At 39.1% G+C, this 18,192-nt stretch overlaps 2 protein-coding genes across 2 annotated transcripts in view; one reads left to right on the top strand and one right to left on the bottom strand.

Moving 5' to 3' along the window:
- Positions 1 to 18,192, top strand: part of dpr8 (defective proboscis extension response 8) — a 245,019-nt gene that overhangs the window by 171,766 nt on the left and 55,061 nt on the right. The gene's annotated exons all lie outside the window — the stretch shown is intronic.
- LOC137251404 (venom allergen-1-like) lies at positions 11,391 to 13,143 on the bottom strand. Its single transcript, XM_067785895.1, has 3 exons — positions 12,950 to 13,143; positions 12,478 to 12,881; positions 11,391 to 11,722 (listed from the first exon to the last, which is right to left on the bottom strand). Exons 1-3 carry the CDS (start codon positions 13,097 to 13,099, stop codon positions 11,473 to 11,475), a joined length of 804 nt encoding a protein of 267 aa, XP_067641996.1. The 5' UTR covers positions 13,100 to 13,143; the 3' UTR covers positions 11,391 to 11,472.

The raw sequence follows: 18,192 nt of genomic DNA, 5'->3' as shown, positions 1-18,192 counted from the left end.
GAAAAATTATCTTCTAATTGAAAAACGTTATTTCTAAAATTTTGATGTGGCTTTGCCCGGGGTGTGAACCCAGGGCATACGATGTGGTAGTCGGAGCACGCTACCATCACACCACGGTGGCCGCGCATAATAATAAAAGCTAAAAATAATTAGGTAGTTCTTAGGTGCTAGTCACCACACTCATAATCAATCTATGGCGTTGATCAGACAATTAAATAAAAGCGTTGGGCGCGTGAAATTTCCAAAAATGTGAGGCGTAGCATAACCTGATTAAGCTTCAGTTGGTATTATATATAACTATCAATAGAAATTTGATGAGTCCAATGCTTTTATTTAATTGTCTGATCAACGCCCTAGATTGGTGAGCAGTGTGGTGACTAGTACCTCGGACCTACCCAATTATTTTCTAGCTTTTAGTATTATTATTACTTCATGTAAGTATTGTTTTCAATAAAACCGATTAACTTAAACAATTTTTTTTAATTATTTTATTTTAAATTTTTTAGTCTTTATTCAATAGCCTATTATTTCTTATTATATTTAGTTCATTTAGTGACTCATTATTACAAGGACTCTTTCCTGACAATTTGTTACAATGTAAGTCCTCAATACATACTCCTTCAAAAGACTTTACTCGACTCTGCGCCACGTATGCTTGTCCCTCCTCCAACTCCAAAATATTTTGATGTCACTTCTACCGGACTGTATGTAATATTTGTTCTAAATATGAGCCAAATCGGACATCATAGGTCGCTTTCTATTCATGTATGTATTATGTGTTCCAAATATGGACCAAATGGGACCACAAATACGATTTTTTGAATATCTCGATCCTTGTGGCACCTAGCGGCGATTTTTTTCACGGGTCGCTTTTATTCATGTACGTATTACGTGTTCCAAATATGAGCCAAATCGGACCACAAATACGATTTTTTTGAATATCTCAATCCTTGCGACACCCAGCGGAAAATTTTTCATATGTCGCTTTCTAATCTTGTATGTATTATGTGTTCCAAATATGAGCCAAATCGGACCACAAATAAGATTTCTTTGAATATAACGATCCTTGCGCCACCTAGCGGCGCTTTTTTCTTACTATTGCATCGTAATCGGGTTCTGAACTATATTCAAAGATTCAAGTTTGTAGCTTATCGGGAAGTTACTTAAATTTCAATTACAAAATTTGTGCCAGCCAACGAACCAACCAGCCAGCCTCTCAAGTCAAGCTAAATAAAACCGTTTAATAACCGATTGAAACACGGCTCTTTCCACTGGTGAATATGCTCGTTGTGGTACGAAATTAGTACCATTATTTCTACACTGGTCTTGGTTATGCATTTGTAAATTAGCGATGGTTTTCTCTAACTTTGCGATTCGTTGCATAAGCATCGTATGTTCATTTGTATTTTCCGGTATTAATGAAGGGTCGGGAGAGCTCCGTTCGTTCTGGCGGTAGTGCTGCCATCAACTGCTCACGTGTCCTTTTCCTGTAGATGAGACAAACTTTGCAGTTATTTATTATATTTTTTATCAAATTTTTCAGCTTCGCGATCCAATATCCTGATCGCAAAATTCGTAGCATTAGTTGACTTCCTCCGTGTATGGAAATCAAATGGGAAAATTTGACTTCAAGCTGCGAAAACGCGCAGTCGTATGGGAGAATAATTGGGTAACGTTCGTTGAAGGGTATGGTCGACAGCTCCAATCTTCGTCCCACGCGCATTATTCCGTCCGCATCAAGGAAGGGGTTGAGGGAGCGGATGGAAGTCTTTGAGCTCACGACATCAGTTGAAGCTAGCATCCCATACTCTTCTGCGTAGCATCGTTTCTGCGTTAAAATAATAAGCCGGGCTTTTACCATTTTAATTTCTTCTGGTGAGATATCTGAAGTGCCCTTGCGGGGGGTTAACTTATGCACAGGATGCGTGTTGCCGTAGAAATGGAAGATCCGTGCGATAAGGGTTCTAGAAAAGTTGGAAAATCGCTCCAGAATATCCGGGAGTTCTTGAGTGCTGCTGGTATGAGCTCGAACAGCTCGTTGTTCTAGGTCCGTTTCCATAAGCAAGGCATCTATTTTTTTGGACACTCCGATGGGGGCGCCTTCAGCCATCTTGGGCCTTGCCAGCAGAGCGTGCTGTTCGCCAACTCTTGCGGAGTTACGCCGCGACTGCCCAGGTCCGCTGGATTATCGCTATATTCCACATGATTCCATACCTCCACTCCGACGAGCTCATCAATTTTTGCGACCCGATTCGCCACGAAGGTTGTCCAGTAGCTGGTGGCTTCTTCATCCAAGAGATCACGATGGTCGAGTCCGTCCATTTGTAGATGCTCGGCTGCGTTACGTCGAATTGGGGGAGCAAAGCGTAGATAAGTTCGGCCTGAAGCAATGCTCCACATAAGTCCAACGCTGGTAAAAATACGTTTTTAACTGGGGCTACCTTGGTTTTACCTACAAGTAAACTTACATGGGGAGTCCTGTTTGTTGTGCGGCCGTATATTCTAACATAAAGGGCGGCTGCATATGCCTTTTCCGAGGCATCGCAAAACCCGTGGAACTCGATTTCATGCCACGGTGTGAAATGAATCCACCGTTGAATTTTAATTTCTGAAATGTGGGTATAATTTTTGAGGAAAGGAAACTCGCCGGTGAGGGTCTGGAGGGAGGCTATCATCCCAATCAATCTTCGTAAGCCATATGTCTTACATCAAGATTTTGGCTTCTACTACATGGATCCTAACCAGCCTGCGGGGTCAAATAATTTGGTAAATAAAACAGAACCTCACGTTTGGTGTAATTTGGTTTTGTAGGGATTTCCTGGACGCTAAAATGGAACATATCATATACCGCATTTCACCGTATGCCTAACATCCTGGCTTCGCTAAGGTCATCAATTTCCAGGAATTCCTGCTTTAGCAGGTGCTCCTTTTGTAACGCTGCCAAGGTCTCTTTCGAGTTTGACATCCATTTCCGAAGGGAGAATCCAGCTCCCTTGAGCGCTTCTATGAGCTCGTTACGAGCTCACAGTGCTATCTCGCGTTCAAGGGCACCTGCGAGAACGTCGTCGACTTACATATGTTGCTTCAATATCCTGGAAGCTAAAGGAAAGCGAACTCTGATATCGTCAGCTAACTGGAGGAGAGTCCTGATAGCTAAGTACGGGGCACAGTTTACTCCAAAAGTCACGGTGCGGAGTTCGTAGTCTACCAGCTCATCGTTGTGGGACTCCCGAAAAATTATCCTGTGAAAATGAGTGTCATCGGGGTGTAACAGGATCTGCCTATATATCTTCTCGATGTCTGCGTTGAACACATATTTAAAAAAGCGCCATTTTAATAATAGGGCAGTAAGGTCGGCTTGTAGAACTGGCCCAGGGTAGAGAACATTATTCAGACTAATTCCATTCGACGTGGGACTTGAAGCGTTGAGGACCACGCGCACCTTCGTGATGGTACTGTCCAGTTTGATGACTGCATGGTGAGGTAGGTAGTAGGGAATTGAGGAGTTCCTCCCTCCGCGGGCTTCACTGGAATCATATGCCCCAGCGTGATGTACTACCGCAGCACCCGAAGGTACTCGTCCTTTAACTCCGGTTTTCTACACATAGAGCTTTCGTTCCGGATGAACTGTTTCACTGCGCTGCTTCGCGAATGTCCAATATTGATGTCGTTGGGGAACTGACGTCGAAATGGTAATGCTACAATGTATCGTCCGTCATCATTCCTGATCGTTGTCCTTACATAGTGATTTTCGCAAAATTGTTCTTCGGGGGAAACAGACTTTTTGTTCGGAACTTGCTCTAATTCCCAAAACCGCGTTAACTGGGCGCTGGAAAATTCCGTATAGCGGGAGACGCAAGACTATGGACTCGTTTCGAGGGGGAGCGGGGCTGGGCCAGTCAGGATCCAGCCAAACACTGTTTCTTGAGCTAATAAGGATCCTAAGACATCCTTCTTTCCACACCCTTTTATTACCGCGGGGTACAAGTCAGCACCGATAATTATGCCGACCTGCTGACTTTTGTCAAAATTGACGTCGGCCAACTGCATCGGGGAGAGTTAACCAAGTAAAAGACGATAACTTAAGTTATATCTGACTTTTATTGACTTGGAAAATTATTAAATGAGTTTGAGTTAAATGAAATACGCAGAATCTCCCGACTATGAAGCCGCAACGACAACTCTCAAAATCCAAATGTCTTCTTTTTCTTACTCATCGTTTTGGGTTGCTAATTATGTTGCGTAAGGGATGCATTTCAAAGGTGCGTGTAGGGTTTACGCAGGTTTGCATTTTATAGCCTTTCATTCGGCCAATCCTGATTATTGGAGGCGCCCTCGTCTCCGTCGCTATCGTCATCAAATCCGTCGAAATTTGGCAATTCACACCACGGTTTCAATTTATCAGACGCAAAAACCGATGTGTAATGCCGCTGTTTACGCTTGGACCCTGGTAGATCTTCAGTTATATATCGGTCATTTCCAATAACTTTTGTGATGATAAATGGTCCCTTGTACAATGGTTCCAATTTACGAGAACCACCTGTACTAGCCGGTTCGTTTTGAGCTACAACTAAGTCGCCAATACTATACTGAATTGGTTTACGGTGTTTCTTGTCGAATACCTGTTTTGCTTTCTTTCGTTGCTGATTAATTCGCTTGGCTGCTTCTTGTTGAATTTCTTTAGTACTAGCTTCGTCGAATACCTCATCTCTATGTAATGCCAAAATTAATTTATTTTTCAGGATGTCTCGGGGCTTGAAACTAAGGAGTAGTTCCTGCGGTGTACGTTGCGTTGCCTTATTCTTCGATATGTTAAGGCCCATTGTATACCCCGAAGCTGATCGGCCCAATTTCTATCATTGCTACTCGATGGCAGTAAACTACTCAAAATCGTCCTATTAGTGCGCTCGGCATGCCCATTTGCACGCGGTGTTCGTACTGCATTAAGGATGTGCTTAATATCATTTTCGGTACAATACTGATTCAAATCATTGGAGGTTAACGCAGTTCCGCGGTCAGTAACTACACGCGTCGGGACCCCAAAATAACTGCTTACCTCATTTAAAAGTACTAAAACGTATCGTGTCGCGGTGCTCTTAACCGCCCGTGCTACTTTGAATTTTGTAAAAGCGTCTACTAACACTAAAATATGTTCATTCTGTTTCTTGCTACGAGGGAAAGGCCCTAGGTGATCAAGATGTACTGTCTTTAACGGTACTGGCTCTATATCGTCGTAATGATATTCTCCTTCAATCTTAACACCTCGCTGTTTGTAATACGTGCATTCAACGCACGATTTCACATACGACTTTACAAAATTGCGCATACGAGGAAACCAGAATAACTTTTCAGCTTCCTCTATTGTTTTTTCTGTGCTGAGATGCTTTGTTTTTTCATGTATATATTCGATTATGTTATATCGCATAGCCTTTGGTACAACCCATAGCTTCTTATCTTTAACCTTGCGGTATAAGCGCCCGTTTTCTATCTTGTACTCTTTTTCTAAGATTTTGTCACCTTGCAATAATTTCGCAATAATTTCACGAATATTAGAATCTTGATGTTGCATGCAATATACCCAATCGCCTATTTCTATATCTGCCTTTGCAATCTTCAACGATGCAGTATCAAAATCTACACTTTCTTCGTATGGCATTCGGCTCAAAAAGTCAACGTGCTCCATGCGTCGTCCTGGTCGATGTTCTAATTTTATCGCAAAATCCTGGATTCGCAGAAACCATCTTGCAATTATGGGTATTAACTCTCGCTTATGCATTGCTGACGTTACCGCATTGCAATCTGTCACAACCACAACTTCTTTACCCTGTATATAATATCGAAACCTTTCTAAGCTACTTACGACAGCTAGCGTTTCCAGCTCATAGCTATGGAATTTTCGTTCGCTCTCGGTTGTTGATCTACTATAATAAGCAACTGGCTTCCATTCGTTTCCCTCGCGCTGTAATAGTACACCTGCTATGCCTACCGAACTAGCGTCTGTGTGAACTTGGTGATCTGCTTCAACTCTATAACCTGCCATCACCGGTTTGGTTGTCAATGCTCGTTTCAATGCGAGAAAAACTTCATCCTCAACTCAATCGATTGTTTGAAGAATTCGCATTTATTTAAATTTAGTGTAAGATTAAGTTTGCGTAAAGTCGAAAAAATACGCGTCAGCTTTTCGATCATTTCTTTAATTTCGGTACTTCCAACTAAAATGTCGTCCATGTAATGTATCATATCTCCAGATTTTGTATTATCTTTAATAATTTGCATTAGGCGTTGAAATACCGCCGGCGCATTCCGCAGCCCAAACGGCATTCTCTTAAGCTGGAATAAGCCATCAGTTGTTCCAAACGCAGTATATTTACGACACTCTACTTCAATTGGCACTTGATAATAGCCACTATTTAGATCCTATACAGAGAAATATTTAAATTTCATAGCTTCGCTCAGTCTTTCTTCAATGTTGGGGGTTGGATAAATTTCTTTTGCTGTGTACTGATTTAATCGTCGATAATCTACGCAAAATCGTTCGCCCCCTGTTTTCTTTTTGACCAATATAATTGGACTTGCGTACTCTGATTCAGATTTCTCGATTATATCGCATTCCAAAAGTTCGTCAATCATATCTTTTACTAGTTGCTTTTTAGGTTCTGGTACTCTGTACGGTTTCTGTGCTACTGGTACGTTAGCAGTCAGTTCGATTTTCATGTGCATTGCATTAGTTACTCGTATGCCCTTCAAACTTTCAGCGAAAACGTCATTATAATTTTTGAGTACTTCTTGTAACTCGCTTTTAACTCTCTCATCTTCAATACTACATGTAACCTCACGTACATTTACCTCTGCATGTTTTTTTTCTACTCTCGTCACATGCGATGTGAACGTTAACTTGTCGCTTTTTATTTCTACTTTGACGTCTTGATTTTTAAATACGTCCTGCCCCAAAAGAATATCGGTTGTCAGCATATCGTCGTCTACAATCAATAAGTCTATTTTGATAATGACATTATCAATATCTACGTTGGATTCGAACTTCTCAGTCAAAATTCTTTTACCGCCACATATACCTTTAATTTCCATTGCGCATTGATGTCGTTTACCATTCATATTGTCCCCTATTGAGTGTCTTATAAGGCTACACTCACTACCAGTATCTACGAATGCTAATAATGACTTACCATTAACAGTGATTATCTTTTCACAAACGTTCTGGAGTTGCAGATATTGAGCACACTTAACATTAGCTTTTTGCTCAGATTTAACAATTTCATTATTATTATTGCTCGCCCGGCGCTGTTGTCTTGGCTTTGGACAATTACGAGCTATATGACCAGTGTCATTACAATTATAGCACGTCACAATTTTCTTTTCATTCACATTTTGATTCGCGCCTTTTGCGCTGTTCATATTTGATTTATTTACATATTCGCTTTTTACACACTTCGATACCGTCAAATTTTGCAAATAATTTTCGATTGTCTCGCGCATCTCTTTTATAGAGTCAAACCGTATAGCAGCGATTGCTAATTGTAATTCCCGGTGCTTTAGTCCGTCACGAATATATTTTATTTTTGCTTTTTCGCTAACATACGAAAACAATAATCTAAAATGTTCTCATTTTGTTTACGCGTCATATTTGCCATCTTTTGATGTACTTGAGCTTCATTTAACTCTACACCCAAACTCATTTATCAAACCAGATGCTAATGCACTCCAGTTATAATAAAAGGATGGAGCTGCATCTAACCACATTCGCGCTACGCCTTTCAATTTGCTATACACGGCTAGTATTAAGCACTTTTCGTCCCATTCATACGCGTTTATGGCACTAGGGGGACTCATGTAACCGTATAAATGCCTTATAAAGTGTGTAAACGTATAAATTTATCTAGTTTACGCACGAGCTGTCAAATTTTGTATGAAAAATCATTTACACAATTTGTATAAATTTACGCGCACATTTCATTGTGTAAACGCGGTAAACTCAAAGGAATGCAACCTTGCAGACATTACAGACGGCATTTTCATCAAAAATCTCCAACATCAGCAAGTAAAGGCGTTTTAGTTTTGATTTTTCACTTAGTCTTGGCTTTTTTTAATTTGTATAACAATCAAAAAATGTTGTTCGGCAATAATACAGCTGATAAACAATCAAGTTTATCAAGAGTATTACTAGGTGCGTTCATATAACAGCGTGTGTAAATGGATATAATTTTATACCTTATAAGTTTATATGCTATCATGAGTCCCCCTACTGTTAACGCGATCTATAAATTGTTCGACGGTTAACGAATTTTCGTCTGTTGGATTAAACTCAGGTATTGTTTCCGCAATAACCTTCATACTAGCATTTCGTCCCACTGTGCTTTGAGGTGAAATATTGACACGCTCACTTGTTACATTGTTTCCACTCGATTGCGTTTGACCCGACAAATTATTCAACATAGCCGTCATGTTTTCTAACATTCCTCGCAATTCATTTACTTGAGTTTGCAAATTACATACGGATTCCCTCATTTCAATCTCATCACTATTCAAATGCTCACTCAAACGAAGCACTAATTCTGATTTTGTTCCCGTAGTTGGCAAGTCATGCCCACGTAGCTGTTCTTTCAGCTGATCAACTTTCAACTCGGCAATTTTCATCTTGCACTTTTTTCGGTTACAAAGTCAAATTAGAAAACTCACTCACGTTCTTTTGATGAAGTTTCTCAATTTGCGTATTCTTTTTACGTTTCGTTTTCATGCATTACACTACAATGAATGCTGTGTCTTTTCACCTTAATTTGCTTTGCTATTCTACACAATGGTTGCTAATATTCAAAATTCTCTCTTTGTTTTGTTGCTTTCGACCGATCGTCCATTCGTACGCCCGATTTAAAAAATAAAAAATAAATGTAAGGCGCGATAACCTCCGAAGAGATCTAAGGCCGAGCTTCTCTTCCAATTTGCGTCGTGCTCCTCTTGATTTTTCCCTACAAATTGGCCGGACGGGACCTACATGTTTTATGCCGACACCGAACGGCATCTGCAAGGCAGATGAGTTTTCACTGAGAGCTTTTCATGGCAGAAATACAATCGGAGCGCTTGCCAGACACTGCCGAGGGGCGACCCCGCTTAGAAAAATTTTCTTCTAATTGAAAAATCTTATTTCTAAAATTTTGATGTTGCTTTGCCCGGGAGTTGAACCCAGGGCATACGGTGTGATAGGCGGAGCACGCTACCATCACACCACGGTGGCCGCCAACGCCCGATTTACCACGACATAAACTAATGCATTCAAATATTAACCGAAGCTTTGTATATATGTTTCGTTTACTTTTGCTCATATACATATATTATTTGCTTTTGCTTATACACAAGCGGCCATTCGTACACTTGCTTCTTTACAATAACAACAATACATTCAAATTCAACCGACGTTTAACTTGTCCTGTCTTGCAATTTCAAATGCTCGTCCATTCGTACGCGCACCCGATTACAACAACAACACGTAGTTCTATATAAGGTACAGATTTCTTGTGCATTTCTATGCGCTATTCTATTGCGCAATACAATTACTGTAGAGGCTGTGGATTTTCTCACTCATGTACTTCTACAAGTTTTCACGCTTCCCGAAATTTCGATGCACTACTTAACTTGCAGGTTTTTTTTATGCTTTTGCACAACACCTTTTATTCGAAAATAATTGTCACTGTCCATTAAATTTGTTTTTCTTCGCACATTCACATGAGTTCCGTCTCACTTCTGAACTAAAAGACGATAACTTAAGTTATATCTGACTTTTATTAATATAAATGAAAAATGAATTGGAAAATTATTAAATGAGTTCGAGTTAAATGAGATACGCTGAATCTCCCGACTACGAAGCCGCAACGACAACTCTCAAAATCCAACTGTCTTCTTTTTCTTGCTCATCCATTTGGGTTGCTAATTATGTTGCGTAAGGGATGCATTTCAAAGGTGCGTGTAGGGTTTACGCATGTTTGCATTTTATAGCCTTTCACAAGATAGGCTTGGTCGACAGAAAACTGGGGAAGACTACCTGTCAGTTGGGGGAGAATGAGGCCTCTTGACTCGATTTTGGGCTGGGGGTCGACAGGTGATCCTAAAATGGACAGTGCTACTTTACGCACGTTTGCAGCGGACGTGGCATTGATGCCGCTTAACTTGGTGTTTGTAGCGCGAGGCCTTAAAAGAGGGCGAAGATACTTCCGTGAGGAGTAGGCAATGGCGAAAAAGTAAATAAATCTATGGTCGCAAGAGGAACATCCGCTTTATTATTGTTATCCGAAGTGGTAGCGCGCCAACTAAGAGCTGTTTTTAACGCACTAATTTCAGCAGCTAGTGAACCAATATTAATATCGTTGTTGTTAACACTCTTAGCTTTGCCTTCATTAGAGTGGGATTTATCTTTCGCGACATTCTTGTTACGACTCTTCACTTTTGCCTTACCCGTTAAAGGTGTGTTTCTCGAAATTTAGTTCCTCAGATTATCCAACTGCATAGACAGATCTTTAAATTTAACTTCAAACGCCGTCGTGATGGCTTCAAGTCCCAGTTTTTGCGAGGTAAGGATATAAAGAATAGAATGCTCTAGATAATCTGTCAGGCGCACTATCTGGCAGCACGGGGAAATATATGGATTTAGCAAATACACAATCCACGTTCAGTGTGGCAGTACACCCTGTTGTTATTGTGGATTTTAAATAAAGAAAATTTCCGGCAGCAAAAAAAAAAACAAAAAAGGTATAAAAACGCAGCTCACAGCTAGAGAACAAATTTTATTTACACAAGAATCAACTCACTTGATCTGATCATGTTTTTATGTGTCCCAGTTGTATTGCGCTATGTTTAATGTTGTTAGCTTGAAAACAATAATATAGCGTCCCACAAAACTGAACAAATTTGAGAAAATAGCAGATTAATCAGAAACTTTTCTTTACACGCACCAAGGTTGCCAGGTATTTGAAGACCTTTGTGCAGAGGCGAGTAATATTACCTTGTGTATCAAGAATACGGCAGTGATCGCTGGTGGGATGTGAGCTGGATGGCTGCTGAAATCAAAGAGGTCGGATGTATCGCCGGCGACAACCGTTGACGCGAAAAATCCTCCATTTTTGGAAGGAAAAGGCACCCATACATAGCGCTGACATGCATATGCATGAGTGCTGACAAAACACACATATACGTGCATGCGCATGCATGGGGCGGTGATGGTATGGGTGGGTGGAAATTAAATAAATCTAATTGCATTAGGGGGACGCAATTAAATGCGGAAAAGTTAGGCATCCTGCATAACCAAACATCGACAGGGCTCTTTATCGCTACAAGGAGAATAAAGGACGCTTAGTACTCTTTTTATTTAAAATTGAAACAAATAGTTTTTCTTTTTCACAAATCTTTCATCTTATATTCCATGCAAACATCATACATCACAAGTTGGCTTGTCGTTTGGTGAGAGACTTAGTAATAATTGGGGTCGAACACCTCTGCGGTTGAACATAAGGATGGATACTCAGGGTTCTTGCCAGTTTTACAGACTGAGCCAGGTTTACGACTTGAACGGAATATTGGCTTACCGCAGAACAAACGACGGGCATAATTGCATGTGAAGAGCACAGTCACAGTATACCTATCTTCGAAGAGAACAGCAGCGCAGCCGACACGGTTATTACGATCCATTACTATTTTGGCAAAACGTTCAATTGATTGCCTATAGGAAAAAAGTAAAAATCAAATTTTAATTTAACACAAATTATTCTTAAGGAGTTTTTCCGCTGACATAGTGGAGACTAAAAACTAGAGCTTTTTCAACTCTTGGCGCGTTTGTTTATCACACCTTCATAAGGGTGTCTGATCTCGCCTCCATTTAACGCGTCTTGATTCTTTTTCACATTGTCAGCGGGGAGCCTGATTTGTTTATATATAAAGTTTGTATCTTCCTTAAACGCGTCTCGATACTTTTTCACATTTTCGTCATGAAGTCTCATCTATTTGTGCGTAGAGCATATAATCAGGGCAGCTGTTTTATTTGTACATAAAATTATTATTGTTTTTTCAACCTGTTTTGACGTTTTTCAGACTTTCACCAGCGAGTTTCATTTATATGCACATGCATTTGCACACTTTTATCAGGGAGTCTGATTTTTTTTAAGATAAAATGTATTCTTCTTGAAACACGTATCGATGTGTTTTCAAATAAGCTTGAGCAAAATTCGTTTATTTCTACATAACCCGCATTTCGGTGATTTTTCAATTCTTCATCAGGAAGTCTGAATTTTTTGTACGTAACTCCTTGTAGCAGATGTGAAATACTTGTTTAAAAATATAGGACTTATTGATTTAAGTCTTAAATGACTCGTAGGAAAACCCCTTAAGAACGATTAAAATTATTCACTGGCTTCAAACTGGCAATAAAAAGTAAGCACGTTTTTATAGAAAAAATTCAGATTTGCATATTTTACTTACACTCCTGGTTGATGATACGAATTGATTGCAGCTTGTTTACAATGTTTATGTTGGCCATACCACGACTTACGTATATGATGCTTAATATCATTATAAATTATAGAGCAATCTCTTATCGATGTATAGAACAACCAACCAATATTTTGACCGAGCGCATTGTAACGTGCTGTCTTAAAACATTTTTCCTCTTCATTAAGTGTTTTACATTGCTTTACATTAAGTTCGGCGAAATATGCCAATTCATCATCCCATTCCAAGGTAGCCATAGCTGCTGCGGGTCTGAAATCTTCTGAGCCCCCCGCAATCTCATTGCGATAATAATTATGCTCGTGTAAGAAAAGTTTTTTCAATTCTTCGGTCATTGTTAGTATTTCAGCATTTGGTGGGCAACGCTTATCGAATGCCTTTGTTGTTTCGAATATAAACAATTTTTTTAGTATTTTTATGTTTCTTAAATACATAAAAAACTTACGCCATTATGATTGCATGCCAAAACATACTTATGAATGTGTCCACTGCACGTATAGTCATCGCTGCAATAGTCTACATCAGTAAGGTCCCCGTTCACAATCGCTGAAAAAATGCACAGCAAAGCGGGAATTAAGATGTGTTTTAAATTCATTTTTCACCAATTCTATTTAACGTTGCACTTGAATGATGAGCTAAATACGAATATGACAAACAATTTGCTTATGATACAATTTAGACTCATTTATATAGCTCATGCCTTCGGTACCGCACGTAAGTTAAAGTAAAAAAGACCCCTGCAACTGTACAAACAACAATTTATTTTACGTTTACTTTTAATTAGTACTTAACTCGTCTTCAACAATTAGAAAAATTAGGCTGATTTTTGTGATATTTCTTATTTGCAGTGATGCGAACCGGTTTTGAACCAGTTCGGATATCCACTGTTGTCTGTCAGTAGTGAAATTGATGAATAAACTTCGAACTAGAAGATCTATCTACTATCCCCTCCACTGTGGAGCGGTGAATACCTTATTATAGATGTTAGAAAGGAGGGAAACATCTCCATACTCCAAGCAAGTTTCTACAGACCGCACATATCCTCATAGAGGCTGATCCTGTTCAAGCAGCCTCAAAGTGAATCCTTAGAAGACGAAAATGATTATATTCACCAGATGGTAAAAAATACTACAGTTCAAATTACCGCAATTATACGGGGCTCGAAATTTCATCAGAGGCGGTTATCAAAATTTTGCACATAAAAAACTTACACAATAAACTGAGCTAAACAAGCATGTCGAGAGCAGATCCGGGAAGGTCATAACTATCCGCAGTGCCTCCAATGCAGCCGTGGGTTGATTGTACACCACTGTGCAGTGATCAGCCGCAGTGCGTATATCTGGGATACTACCCTTCCATACCTTCCACCTTTCCCCAATGGACCTGTATATTAAGCTCCAGGCGAGTTCTAATGCGATTAGACTAAATACAGTACTGTCTGGGGGCGAAATAAGATTAGGTCATACTACAATTATGGGAACCATCCCGGAAATCTTTGTTCAACTAGACTATATTACTACGAGCCTACCTTAAGACCAAAATTTCCCTATCAGAGTCCCAGAGCAAAACGGCAGCCACTATAAGCTAACCCAACCTAAAGACGAGATGAGAGAAATACACAAGCTAGTCAAATATATATGACCCCGGAATCATGAACAACTGAATTGATAAGGCGTAACCTTGTTACGAGAAAAAATCAATGCTTGGCGTGCTTTATCTTCGAAGAGATTCAGACTGAGATTCTTTCACAATTTGCATCGTCCTCCTTTAAATTTTCCCTACGAATTGGTGGAACATGTTTTATGCCGATCCCAAACGATAGCTGTAAACCAGACGAATTTTCACTGAAAAGCTTTTTAATGGCAGAAATACACCAACGGACAATACTTTTCTAATTGAACACAGAACCTTTGGTATTGACGAAGCAATAAATTCAAAAGTTTTTTGGAAGGAAACTTAGTGCTGCTATAAAACCAACCACGAAAGAAACGTTTGTCTTCGAAATTGGGACCTTATTATTTACCTTATTAATTTTTTATTTTTTTTTTTATTTTTTATTTAAATAATTTATACTTCCTGCTAGAAGTAGGCTCAGGATATTTCTTTGCCTGAGTTTCATATCCTTCCAGCACACAGATTTCCTGAGTTGTAAAAACGGATGCAAACTTTAAATGGGATGCCAGAACACAGCAGTATAGGGTAAACCGGAAAAAGCTGGCCCATTTTTTCTTTCGATTTACCCTATGGTACGCCGTTGTGCATGGGGAATAGAGTTTATGCCCAGATATAAGATTTATTCAAGACATCTCAACCGCTGAACCCAATCTTGTTGATTCGCCGGTGTGGCTCACAGCTTTTTTTTTTTTTTTTTTTTTTGTCTTGATAACGAGCGAGTTTCCGTAAACTTTTTTCACTTCCTGCCTTATATTGATACAGATTTATCACTCTCCGCACATATGCTTTTAATTAAATTTGATTTTTTCAAGGCTATCAAACTTTGTAGACATCAGACATTTCATACATTTTTGGAAACGGTTGAGAATAAAGCTTAACACTCTGCAGCAGCCATCTCATTTTATTGATAGCGTTGATAAAGCTTATAAGCACTGTTTAAAAACATTTAAGCTCTCAGTCTTCTCAGTATTTTTTTTTATTTGTCAGGCTGAGCGTGTAAAAAAAGGAGTTGTTTTTATCGAAACGGTTGTTTTACATCAACTCAAATGAATCAGGACTGATACACCGCTGCGTATGAGCAACTTTTTCCATTTAATAGAGAAAGCTGCGCTATTTTTGGACATGTGGCATCATTTCAAACAACTATTATGAATAAAACAATTTTGTAGCTGATTTTCATTGCGTTAAAAATAGGCCCAACGCTCACAATGTTTCTGCGACAGATGTCACAGCGACGTAAAAAAACTTGACAAGAAACAGAATAGAAATAGGAAATATGAGTACAAACGAATCACCGCTGTGTAGGCAGACGGGCTAGAACAGCGGCGCCAAGGCGGTTTCCGACGAAGGATTTTGGCAGCTTCCGAAATGAAGCTATACAACGAGCTATTGCAGCTCTCTCAAAATTTTCTTTAAATTTTGAATCTGCATCAAAATTTTAGTTCCCGACATGCAAAATAATTTCTTTCCCTGGTGTTTCCTAACATCCGAAGTAACATTTATCTCCCTTTTGCACTTTCTATATATCATTAAGGGAGTTCAGGGTATTGTGAAAATGGTCTAGCATCATTACATTTGCAAACTAGTGTAGTAAATTTTTAAACTACACAAACAAAATATACGGCCAGGCATTTGATACGTCATTGCAAATACGCTACTTAAAACTCCGTAATTTATATTTACTAAACTGCAAAGAAATGATAGCATTTCAATATTGCACAGACACTATAGACAGAGCCGTCAATATTTGACTTAAAAAAATAAAATTTTATGAAAACAAACAAATACTAAAAAATGGTAGATTGTTTTCTGAATACTCTAAAAATCGACGCAAACAAAAAGCAAAACGTCCATTTCACCAGAAAACAAGCTTAAGATAAACTAATAAGCGCTCTTACGAAAGCTGCTCGTTTATTTCGGTCAACGGGTGGAATTTCAAATATTTTCATCATTGTAGCACATACATGCAACTGTGCTGCTCTTTATTATCCTCTTCCGGAAAAGAGGACAAAAACGCGACATGCGAAAAAAGATAGTGAAGTTAATGCCCGTGAGACCATATCATAAAGACCTTTAAAGTTTTTTTCTACTTTCATGGTTCATATTATTCACGCCGGAGAGATTTTTATGTCCCGAGCGAGCGTGCTGCCACCAACGTTACCAAATGGTAGCAACAATGCGCTGGTGGTCACGTCACAACGCAGCGTTTGTGGTTTATGTTGTACTTGCAAAAATACTTCCCGAAGGCAGTCCTTTCCGTATATGAGCTCGGGAAGGTCTGGTACTAGCACTCTCTGTTACTAGCCCGACTTTCTCAGAAAGAATTGTCGAAGTCCCTTAACCCGCTGAGGGTATCACTCAGCTGTCTACTTATTATTTTCTATTAGTGCTTTGCCCCTAAATAAGGTTGGACCGACGCGACATGAGTGTTTGGGACGTTGCTTCCACTTTGGAATTAAAATAATGTTGAGCACCCAATTATAGCTCCAGCTTCTACGGGCGGTCCACATAACTACTTGCCTTGCTTTTCGATGGAGCATCACCGGGCACAGTACCATTCTATTTTTTCTAGAGTGACATCAACCCTTCTGTCTAGATTAATATATTGCTGCTTAATTACTGTAGGATGAAAGCACATTATAAAATGCACAAGATCCTGAACTCCCTTATACTGAGTTGAGCAGAGCTCACAATGTATGATAACGGTTGGTTGTACAGGTATAAAGGAATCGAGATAGATATAGACTTCCATATATCAAAATCATCAGGATGGAAAAAAAATTTCACTGAGACATGTCCGTCCGTCCGTCCGTCTGTCCGTTAACACGATAACTTGAGTAAATTTTGAGGTATCTTGATGAAATTTGGTATGTAGGTTCCTGGGCACTCATCTCAGATCACTATTTAAAATGAACGATATCGTACTATAACCGCGCCCACTTTTTCTATATCGAAAATTTCGAAAAACCAAAAAAGTGCGATAATTCATTACCAAAGACGGACAAGGCGATGAAACTTGGTACGTTAGTTGAACTTATGACGCAGAATAGAAAACTAGTAAAATTTTGGACAACGGGCGTGGCACCGCCCACTTTTAAAAGAAGGTAATTTAAAAGTTTTGCAAGCTGTAATTTGGCAGTCGTTGAAGATATCATGATGAAATTTGGCAGGAACGTTACTCCTATTACTATATGTATGCTTAATAAAAATTAGTAAAATCGGAGAACGATCACGGCGACTTAAAAAAATTTTTTTTTTTTTTTAAGTAAAATTTTAACAAAAAATTTAATATCTTTACAGAATATAAGTAAATTATGTCAACATTCGACTCCAGTAATGATATGGTGCAACAAAATACAAAAGATAAAAGAAAATTTCAAAATGGGCCCTTTTTCATTTAATTCGTCTACAATACTTTTAATGCCATAAGTCGAACAAAAATATACCAATCTTTGTGAAATTTGGTAGGGACATAGACTCTATGACGATAACTGTTTTCTGTGAAAATGGACCAAATCGGTTGAAGCCACGCCCAGTCGACCGTCTGTCCTTCCGCTCGGCCGTTAACTCGATAAGTTGCGCAAACAACGATATATCTTAACTAAACTTAGTTCACATACTTATCTGAAGTCACTTTATCTTGGTATAAAATATTGCCGAAATCCGACTACGACCACGCCCACTTTTCCGGAATCGAAAATTACGAAAAATAAAAAAATACCATAATTCTGTACCAAATATGAAAAAAGATGAGAAGATGAAACAAGGTAATTGGATTGGTTTATTGACGCAAAATATAACTTTAGAAAAAACTTTGTAAAATTGGTGTAACACCTACCACTAATATCTTTAATTTGACACCCATATCGTACAAACACATTCTAGAGTCACCCCTTTATGGCGATATCTCGAAAACGCGTCCACCTATAGAACTAAGGCCCACTACGTTTTAAATAATCATTAACACCTTTCATTTGATATACATGTCATACAGACACCTAGGTTCATTTTTCT

Source organism: Eurosta solidaginis, chromosome 4, assembly GCF_040869045.1.
Source record: "Eurosta solidaginis isolate ZX-2024a chromosome 4, ASM4086904v1, whole genome shotgun sequence".
Taxonomy (NCBI): Eukaryota; Metazoa; Arthropoda; class Insecta; order Diptera; family Tephritidae; genus Eurosta; species Eurosta solidaginis.
This window is presented reverse-complemented; position numbering and strand designations above follow the sequence as displayed.

Bases quoted from the DNA above. Each gene is read 5' to 3' on its own strand.
- LOC137251404 (XM_067785895.1), bottom strand. From the start codon at position 13,099: ATGAATTTAAAACACATCTTAATTCCCGCTTTGCTGTGCATTTTTTCA. The intron at 12,882-12,949 runs GTAAGTTTTTTA...GAAACAACAAAG, and splicing joins TGGCATGCAATCATAATGGC to GCATTCGATAAGCGTTGCCC. The intron at 11,723-12,477 runs GTAAGTAAAATA...TTTTTCCTATAG, and splicing joins TCGTATCATCAACCAGGAGT to GCAATCAATTGAACGTTTTG.